Consider the following 10468-nt stretch of genomic DNA (forward strand, 5'->3'; position numbering starts at 1 on the left):
TTTGACGCTGTAAATCTCTCAAAGAGCACGTGGTTTTTCAAGCTGTCCTAACACATATTGAAATTATTTAATTGTTTTTGGGGGTTAATTACTAAATAGGGTAGCCACAAAAACACACAGCTAAAACAACTGACTGAGCATTACTTAAACTCATCGTTGAAAGTGATTTTAACATTAGTGTAAATGCTGAGAGCAACAGCCTCCACACTGTATGTGATTTAAACACAATTAGCTTCTTTCAGAATGTAAATGAACTGACTCGTCATTTTAAAAACACTCTGAATCTTGTCCTGACATATGGTACATCATAGAAACTGAGTATTTAACAGTATTCCCTGAAAACATGTCTTGTCTGACCATTTTTTAAATTTAAATTTACAATAATGGGAATACATTTCATTACAGTGGAGGTCTCTCTGAAAGTGCTGTAACAAAGTTTAAAGACATGATCCTTGCACTGTTATCTTCAATAATACCATGTACTGACTCATGATGCGAGCAGCTACCTGAATCTTACTCCTTCAGAGACAGATTATCTTGTTACCTATGTAACAGCCCAACTATGACTCAACAAAGCAGAGAAACGTACAGCTTTGTATAAGTCACACCTGTCTTAAAGCAGGCAACTTTTAAACTAGGGAGGAAATGGCATTTCACTAAATTAGAAGACCTTCTTCTGATCTGGAAAAAATACTTTGCTACTCTTTAAAAAGCCCTCAATGATTAGACATCCGATAGAGGAAAACAGTTTCTGTTCAGCAGAGCAGCCAGGCAAAGAGTCAGAGCTCTGCTGACCCAAGTATTCCTTTGACCTTAACTGCTAATGACTTCATGAATTTCTTTACAAATAAAATTAACCATTAGGGGAAAATTCTTCTGGGTTCTGGGCTGGGATCAATACTATTGACAGCACATGCTTCCCTTAGACAATGTTAGTAGAAATAACTGCAAAAACTTTCATTGCTATGTTGATAAAACTCAGTTTCTCATGAAGGCAGGAGATACAAATCAATTACTGAACCTTCAGATGTGCCTAATAGACATGTAAGCCTTGATGGTACTACCTTGGGCTCCAATAACACTGCAAGGAATCTTTGATATATTCACTTATTCTTTCATATATCCTTCAGTGTGCATATTAAAGGTATTGTTACGTTCCCCTGAGGGGTCTAGGCGGTGAGGGGGAAGTAACGAAAAGTGTCCGGGTCAGAAAAAGGAGACAAGAAGGTATGAGGGTTAAATTAAAGAGTTTTATTAAAGTAGCTCAACTAAAAGAGACGGACAAGCCGCTATCACCATTTAAGAAAACAAACAAAACTCAGGCGTTGGTCAATAAAGTAAAACGTAAGCCAAAAAGAAAGAGCAGCTCACTAACTGCAAATACACCAAACACTCAGCTCACTAGCTGTAACCACACAAACATACAGCTCACTAGCTGCAACCACACTACTGGCACTCTGGCCCAGAGCTCACCTTTCCCTGGGCTTAAATCTCCTTGATTACTGACGAGAGTCAGCTGCACAAAAGGGAAAGGTGGCACCTCAGGCAGAAGAGGTGGTGGGACACGCCCACACAGGCACCTTCAGGAGGAGGCCCTGCTAGGGCCGTAACAGGTATATATAGGACTACCTACAATGACTGGACTCCTGTAAATAATTATTATCTGCTCGTTCAGAAGCTCCCTGAAAAGGTTTTCATTTGATCCAGATGTTATGGTTGGGCAGATGTGGGGTTTTCTTCTTGGTCTGTCTTTCTTTCTCTCTCTGCTTTGCCTCCCTATGTCCACTCTCGGCCTGTGCTGTCTTTCTTCTGTTCAAGTTTCCTGATCCATGCTTCACCAAGGAGTTCTACAGACATCATCTGAGCTTTGAAGACAGAAGGACTCACCCTCATCTCACCTGCCTCCCCACTTTCCACCAACCCACTCACTACTCCTAAGGTATTGTGTCTGTGTGCCAGCAGTCCCTCTTAAATCCCTGTTCAAGCAAATTACAAGTAAGAATTTTCTCTCACCTCTAATAACTTACAGAGACTTACCTGCATGCACTCTGTCTCCTTCAGTAGAGACTCCCATAAAGGTTGTAGCATTCTAAGTCACTCACCTACCCTTTACTATCTGTTCAATAAACACGTTAAACCCATTAATGGTTGTCGGTGTCTGCTTCTGCAGACACATTTGCAGTTAAATGTTACATCAGAAGGCTGCAGTGAGAATTCTGACAGGGACTAGAAAGAGAAATCCTATTTTTCTACATCGGCCTCTCTTCACTGGCTCCCTGTTAAATAAAGAAGTTAAAATTCTTCTCCTCACATACAAACCTTTAAAGGAGAATTTGAGGTGGAACTTTCAGCTATCAGGTCCCTCTTCTGTCTCCTTGAATTTAATCGTTATTTATTATTAATCTCTGGCTCTCTCAGCATGTCTTCATCCTGTCTTCCTCTCCTCACTTACAGCCGGTTGTTGCAGATGGCCGCCCCTCCCTGAGCCGGGTTCTGCCAGAGGTTTATTCCTGTTAAACGGGAGTTTTTCCTTCCCACTGTCACCAGAGTGTGACATCTGATTGAGAAGTTTTTCTCTGTATTATCAGAGGGTCTATAAACCACATTGAGGCAACTGTTGTGATTTGATGCTATATAAATAAAATTAAATTGAACTAATTTGACCTTAATCGGTTCCCAGTTTGGGAGACAGACAGGTTCTTCACTTTTAAAATTAGGCTTAAAACTTCCCTTTTGATGTAGCCTATAGTAAGGGCTGGATCAGGTGACCATGGACCATCCATTGGTTAGCTGCAATAGAGTTAGGCTCCCAGAAGGCTTCTTCTTCACTTACCTCATCTCATGTTTTTTCCTCAGGCTCAACCGGTCACAACAAATGGCTCCCCCTTTACAATTTTGTGCAACAAACAGTGTTGGTCAAGTTACTTGAAAAAAGTAATCAGTAACTAATTACTGATTACTTCCCCAAAAAAGTAATCCTGTTACTTTACTGATTACTTATTTTCAAAAGTAATTAATTACCTAGTTACTTAGTTACTTTTTAAAAACACGATTTACAACCTGAATAGGTAATAAAGCGATAGATCTTTCAGCCCAATTCTACTTTTTCTACATAATCCATCATACAAAATGTTATCAAACGGAAAGGTCCCTTTTTAAAACTTGTTTTATTATTTTTAATCTTTTAACTTTATGCATCAAGCAAAAATTAAATTATATGCAACATTCTCTGACTGGAAGAAATTTGTTTAATATTTAAACCTATTTTCTGCACATTCCAGCACATAAAATATTTTTTTGTGTGTGTTTACACTCAGTCTTTCAAATAGATGCAAGTAAAACACAGCAGAAAATAAATAAAATCAAAGACTAGCGGTCCTGTTGCTCTATTTTCACCTGTATAGCAGGAGTAGGGTAGGCGGAGGTTTACCCTGGTGCAGGTGTGCCGCAGCAGTCAGTGGAAGAATCCACGAGTTTCTCTGTGAATTTCCCATTATGTCGTAGCGCACTCGGTGCTTGCTCGGAAGTTTAGGGGTTTTTTTGCTGTAAAAAGAAGTTTTCTTCCCACGCACAATGGACGGTAATGTTTTTGTCACTTTTTATGGGATCAAACTCAAAGTAAGGTCAGTACTTCCACGCTTTAAACGCTGCACGCTCATACTCTCTCCCACAATCGATATGTGATCCATTGTTGATCTGCACACAGCTGTTGCCACGAACTTCGCACGTCACTGTCATGAGACATTCTCGCAAAAAATCACGGTTTTAGTAACGCAGTAACGCAGTAACGCAGCGTTCCTACGGGAAAGTAACGGTAATCTAATTCCCGTTTTTGCAATAGTAATCCCTTACTTTTTTCAAGTAACGAGTAAAGTAATTGGATTACAGTAACGCGTTACTTGTTACTTGTTACTTGTAACGCGTTACTGCCCATCTCTGGCAACAAAACCAGAAAACAGCTCTATTTAAACTACACTAACAAAATGAATCAGAAATTAGTGCATGAGTTTATATTTGCTCTTAAGTTCATAGAGTAAGTATGCTGATTTAAAAGTGTTTTCTATGGAATTAAGCAAAAATATAATCCTAAAAAGAGAAATAAAGTTGGAGGATATTTGATGGAAAGCTTTCAAAAATCTACCAAACAGACCTGGTGGTAAGATTATTTTCTTAGTCATTGTTTCCAAGGTCCTCTTAACAAGTTGTAAAAGCCAGGTTAAGCTCCAGTGAAAAAGCTTTTTATTATTAAAGTCAAAAACAGAAATCCCAACATCTGCAGGTTGTGGACTGATTGTGATGATCATGCAATGCAGTAATAAATTTCAAGCTATTTGTTGGTTTATGGATTACATTTATGTCAGCGGGAATTTATAGTAGAAAAAAAAACTATTACAAAGTAAAACCTGCTTTAGAGAAACATGGACAGAGTTGTGCCTTCACGTTAATTAAATTGTAATCGTCACCAATATTTGAGCCTTTAGCATGTAGTGGTTTTGTTTGTTAACCAAGACAACAACCTGGTGAATTAGAAAAAAAATGAAAAGACTGTTCAAACTGTGAAGCAAAAAGTGAGCCTGATTCGTTCATCCTGCCTCATCACTGCTGGTACCCATCAGTGGAACATGAGGCAAAACTAACCTCGGACTGTGTGCATTCATGAAGGGAAATAACCACATCTTCAAAACCTTGACGCAAAAACCTTTCACGTCATGATGCCGGAGTGTCGTCGGATGAAACATCTGATGACACAGGAGAATGAGTGGGATGTGGTAATGGGTGGGAAGGTGGGGATGGAGATGTGTGTCTGTGTGGGTGGGGTAAGGGGGGGGGCAGATGCTGTGACATCATTTTGGCTCTTATATACCCAGGGAATGGAGCCCACTGTGCTTCACATCCCAGCAGCAGAAACTGCTTAAGCGTGTATAGATCTGAAGAAGAAGAACAAGAAAAAACAAAACAGCAGCTTCACTAAATTGTGTCTCCAGCCTCTCTTTGTCTGTGTCTGGCCCCTAACCTTATGGACTAGATTCCTCCTCAGGTGAATTCTTCAGTGTGGGATCCTTTTTTTGTTCTTTTGGGGTATTTCTTTTCAGATTTTTTTGTTCTGATCAAGATGCAGACACAGTTGGCGTGTATGCTTCTCCTCTGTTTAACATGTGGTGCACTTTGTACAGGTAAGCACTGGTGTTCTTTCAACAGGTTTTCTATGTAGAACTTTATGGATTTATTCACAAAACAGGTGCATCATACTGAAATGTTGCATGTGCATAAAAGAAGGAAAAATTACTGCAAATATTTCTGAAAAACCTTGAATGGCAAAGTTGGTTAAACAGGATGGTTTTGAGTTTGGTCCTTTAGATTAAATACTGAAATAACCTGATTTGTTCTCTCGGGAAAAATCAGAGAATGGCGTGTGACTTCATGACATAGCTAACTTTTAAACCTCGGTTTATTAAAAAAAATAACTGTATAAGTGAAAATCTTAATTTTGCTCAAGGATTACAGCTCTTTTAGGCTACTATAAAACCCCTTTCCCCCTCAAAGATCAATTGCCTCTTCCATTCTTTTAAATCCATGCATAATTTGTGCTTTGTTTAACTGTCAGGGTGCACTGGGACTCAGGCTGATCAATAGTGTCACCTGTTGAAAGCTTAAAAGTGGCCATAGTCACATGTGAATATGGGCTTTTATGACAGTTTCACTTCACCTCTTCCAAACACGGCACAGCAGAAAAAACTATTAATGTAACTATTAATGTAACTTACACTATTGTTCTCATTCTTTGTTTGATCTTATGTTAGGGAAATGAAACTTAATTAGTTTCATTTATTTTACATTAAATGCAGTTTACACTGAACTATTTCCAATACTCAAAATGAGAATGGATTGTTACTAGATGATAGTTACTTTTGGATCAATAACCAAATAAAGGACAACTTTTATGCATGCGCGCACATAACACACACACACACACACACACACACATATATATATATATATATATATATATATATATATATATATATATATATATATATATATATATATATATATATATATATATATATATATATATATTAGGGAGAGAGAGAGATGCACATGGAATTCTTATTGATATTATGTGTTGCTTTTTGTCACTGTCAGGGTGCACGGGGACTCTGTTATCAATAGTGATGAAGATGACCACCATCAGATACCGAGGGCTGGGTTTCTTCACCACTTTACTATTCAAATGTAAATGATGAGAAACTATACTTAATTGTTAATTTAAATAACATTTCATTGAGGACTGAACTAAACTACACTCCAAAAATATTTATGCCCAAAATACTGACTTCTTTAAGTAGTTGGATAACATGTCAATTTTTTTATGTTGTCACACAAGTAGAATGTAAAACATTAAATTTAATGGAATCAGTTCAAATGAAACCGACTGAGTATACATTTAGATTAGACCTAGTATATTTGTTTTAATTATACTGATTTATGTTTATGTTTTATTTATGTTTTTTGTTTATGTTTTATCTTTTGTTTTGTGTTTTTATTTGTGTGAAATCTGAATGTTGTAAAGCTGTTTTTCTGTAACTGACAGATGTTGACCAGGAGCAGCGAGCGCTAGAAGAGGAACTACTCAGCAGTCTCTTCACTTCCAAGGTATCTGGTCTTTTTACATCTGTGATATCAGAGACTGGAAAGAAAAGCTTCATCCTGCCGGGTCGGTCTCTGACCTCGCCGATAAAGGCTTTCCAGGTGTTCTTTCATGAAATCTACATCCACGCTTCAGTGGCAACCTCAGCTTGCGGTTGTGCTCATGCTGAGTGGGAGATAAATAATTTACCACAAGAGGCTTTTTATGCCACTCAGGCTGCCTGAGCATTTACTTTGTTTTTTTTAAGTCAATTTGCTCTTTTTAAAAGTGTATCCAGTTCAAATGTGCTCAGAAAAATAACAAATAATCACCTTTCCATTTGCTGCAGTGCTTTGAAACGAGGAGAAAATAAGAGCTGAGATTGGGCATTCTAATTCAGTTGTAACCTTGAGCTTTTTATCACATTTATCTGATGTCTGCCTGAGGCTATGCAAAGATCAGGTATGAAATCAGTGAATGTGGAACCACAGACGGATGGCCGATCCTAATAGGATTCAGATGGACCTGGCAGTATAGTTACGACACATCTTTTACCGTTCTTGCTGATGAAAAACTGCGATGCTCACACGGAGACATGACGGTGACAAATCAGCCATTTGATTCATAGCTGCCGATGCTCAGAGGTTGCTCAGGGGTGATGATTGTAATAATAACTTGCTGCATGACTGACAGACTGCTCAAGAGGCTGGAAAGTGCAGTATGGTGGAAGATAGACCTAATTGTGGCTCTTTATCTACACACTATATATTTGACAATAAAATTGACTGATATACTCCTCCCTTCCTTTCATCTGATTAGATACCACGGTTAATGCTCCATTGTGGTTTTTCATTCTCTACTGAATACAACTAAATTACCTTCTTATTACTCTGCATAGTGAGTCACTGACCTCTGTGTTCAGTATCGTTAGTTGTTCCGATGCTGGAATTTAGATTGAACTTTTGCGTCTCTATAAAATGCAAGTTTGTGAACACTAAAGAGCCCAGGAAACTAACGTTAAGGTAGAAATTTCCAGTGAAGCACCACAATCTTTCATATGACATTACAGCACAATTGCATGGCCACACTAACTCAGCTAGCTTGTCTTTTGTGCATGGGCAATTTCCAAATGTCAGCTGCCTATGTTTGATCCTGACGCTTGTTCATTTGATGCCACTAAAGCTTTTATCCACGTCTCCTGCCTGGCAAACAAAAAGAGTTTTCGTCTTTATATTTGAGGATACTTCCACTGGTCATAAATGATGAGTGAGCCTCCCTGACACTGACATCTTTGACTGCAACATGCACGTGACAGCCAGTACACACAGAGGATTCTGGGGGCTCTTTACCATCTCACTGCACTCTAGAGACACTAGATTATAACTCAGTAGTCTCACTCTGTTCACTCTGAGTGCATGTGTCTTTAAGAAATAATAGGTGCTTAGATTACATTGTAAAAGTCTCACATGCAGAATCCTCAGTCCCTTTTTAAAGGAACTACCTGAGTGTTTACTGCTGCAAATGCAAAATGTACAACATTAAAAGTGAGACTAAGGTGTAGTTCACAATACTGACTGTATTCTGTTTGCTCAAACATAAGCTATGAAATGACAAATATCAAAATGATTAAGTCAGATCGAGGTATCGAATCAACAGTTTGGCTGAATTTTAAAATTATGGCCACAGTTTGTACTTACAGTGTTGAGGACGCGGATTGAGTAATACCTGAAAATGTCGTTTTTCAGTCAGATCATTTCTGTCAATATAAATGTTTCACGAGAGAAAACAATCCCCATTAAACCAAAAAGCTTCTAAACCACCTGAAACATCAGCCTCTTGAGTGGTCAGTACAGTTTTCACTTCACCCAAGTTCACAAAATACACGAAAACACCAACGAAAATATTGCTCAAAGCAGGAATCTGATTAAGTGATGCACTCTGAGTGTTAAAAACCCAACCACTCAATCCATTTAACTGTCTCATCCTGGTATCTTGTGCCCTCTGTGCAGATGAAACAGAATAAGCAGAGTGCCCCCTATTGGCGCGTGTCTCTGGCCAACCTCTGTAAGATGCTGAGCGCCCTGCGCCAGGAGGCGTGGAGTGGGGAGGAGGAGGATGGGGGTCTGAGGGAGGGGAGCCTCCAGCTGCTGGATGAAATGTACAACTTGCAACACATCTGCCGAGTACTGCAGAGCCGGGAGGAGAGGGTCAGACAATCATCTTTAACTTACTTTCTTTTGCTGTGTGGGCTACTTTTCAAATAACAACATTGCATACCCATATGGAAAAGATATATATAAATCTTATAAAGTTTGTATCTGTCTTGTGTGAAACTTGTATGAAAAGCATATAAGTGTGAAAACAGATATAAGATCCCTTGAAAAATGATATAATGAAACTTGTATGTTTTGGATACTTACTAAAACAATGTATGAAAGTAATGAGAAAGTGGCCACTTTCATAAGTAATCACATATAAGTTTTTACTATTTCTTTTCCATATGGGAAATTATGGATAGCTAAGGAAATTCTCAAAAGTCCTAATCTCCTACCTAAGCTACTTGTTGAGAAGTAACTGTCAACCAAAAGCCCAGTCAAAACAAATACACAGACTTGTGTACATACACACTTACTCACTCACATCGCCAGAACACACAGGAGTATGTGTGTTCTCCCCTAAAGCAAACACACTTCATTAAATCTCCCCTCTCCCCCACTTCGCCTCCTCATCTCTTCCTCACTCGCTGTCATCGTTTTTCTCTCCACTTTTGGCTCCTCGCACTGTGGCATTTCTCTTTTTTTAAATGTTAACACAACATCTGCAGATTAGCAGTCAGTACCAAAACATGTTTGCCTGCCGCCCGCCCCCCTCACACTCCCTCATGTTGCGTGACACTCATCCTCTGCTGTGTCTCCCTTCACTCCTCACAGCTACTCCAAGACTCTCTAGAGTATTCAGAGGAGAACAGCGACGCTCCACTGAAACGAAAGTCACCCTACATATTGAAGAGGCAAGTGGGGCACATCACTAAGACTCGGCGGCCGTACATCTTAAAACGAAGTACATTTTACTGACATCCCAGAGACCGCAGCACCATTTTAAGGGACCGGACCACATGTTTTGTGTAATTATGTGATTGTGTTTATTTTCTGTCTTCTTGTAGATGCAGTCTTTTTTTTTTTCCTGTTCCTTTTTATCCAATCAGACCCTTTGATTGTATGTCCAACAGAGAGGCCTGTCTTTATCCTGCTCCTGAAAATAAAATCCTTAGCATCAAAGAAATAGTGTATCTCTGAGAAACTGTATTTATGTATGCTATTTATTCACTGCAAAATAAATCTATTTTGTTTCAGAAATTAAAGGATTCATGATACAAAACCAGCGCAATGTCACAATCTGCTTTTTCTATTTATGTAATGACTTAGCTAAGTTGTGTCATATTTCATCCTTTATAATACTTAATTAGCATTCACAGGATCACAACCTACAACAAATTACTCCTCTGACCAAACAAAACCAGGAGACACTTTATGTCTCCCTAAGTGTCACCAGTAGCTTCAGTCGGTTTAGCACAAACTCTCCAAGTCTCTGCAACTCTACTTTGACATGCATGGAAACACAGAGTAGAAGCAACACTGTTCAACCAGTTGAAAATTGGTTACTGCAAAGGCCACAGCATATTATTCACCTTCATCATTAATTCAGTCCCACTGCGCGCCATGGATAGAGGTTTTGTCATCTTGGAAAAGATCACTCTCATCAGCATAGAAAAATGTCTCTGTGGACCCATACTGTGAAATCAAACTGCTCCCACGGCATTAAGCCCAGGATTCATATTTT

The 10468-nt window shown here is 38.9% G+C and overlaps 1 protein-coding gene across 2 annotated transcripts; it reads left to right on the top strand.

Annotated features, from left to right (window-relative positions):
• Positions 1–4885: 4885 nt before the first annotated feature.
• On the top strand, positions 4886–9992 carry nts (neurotensin). Of its 2 annotated transcripts, XM_086302421.1 has the most exons (5): positions 4886–5174; positions 6145–6234; positions 6593–6654; positions 8638–8835; positions 9559–9992. In XM_086302421.1, the coding sequence occupies exons 1-5, from the start codon at positions 5114–5116 to the stop codon at positions 9700–9702; spliced, it is 555 nt and encodes a 184-aa protein (XP_086158547.1). In that variant the 5' UTR covers positions 4886–5113; the 3' UTR covers positions 9703–9992. The 2 variants fall into 2 exon arrangements, with proteins under 2 accessions (XP_086158547.1, XP_086158546.1); XM_086302420.1 differs by lacking the exon at positions 6145–6234.
• The last annotated feature ends 476 nt before the right edge of the window (positions 9993–10468 follow it).

The sequence above is a fragment of the Aulonocara sp. 'chitande type north' Nkhata Bay genome, linkage group LG7 (genome assembly GCF_057382095.1).
Source record: "Aulonocara sp. 'chitande type north' Nkhata Bay isolate Kocher_YH1m ecotype deep benthic linkage group LG7, A_spYH_male_GT1.1, whole genome shotgun sequence".
Taxonomy (NCBI): Eukaryota; Metazoa; Chordata; class Actinopteri; order Cichliformes; family Cichlidae; genus Aulonocara; species Aulonocara sp. 'chitande type north' Nkhata Bay.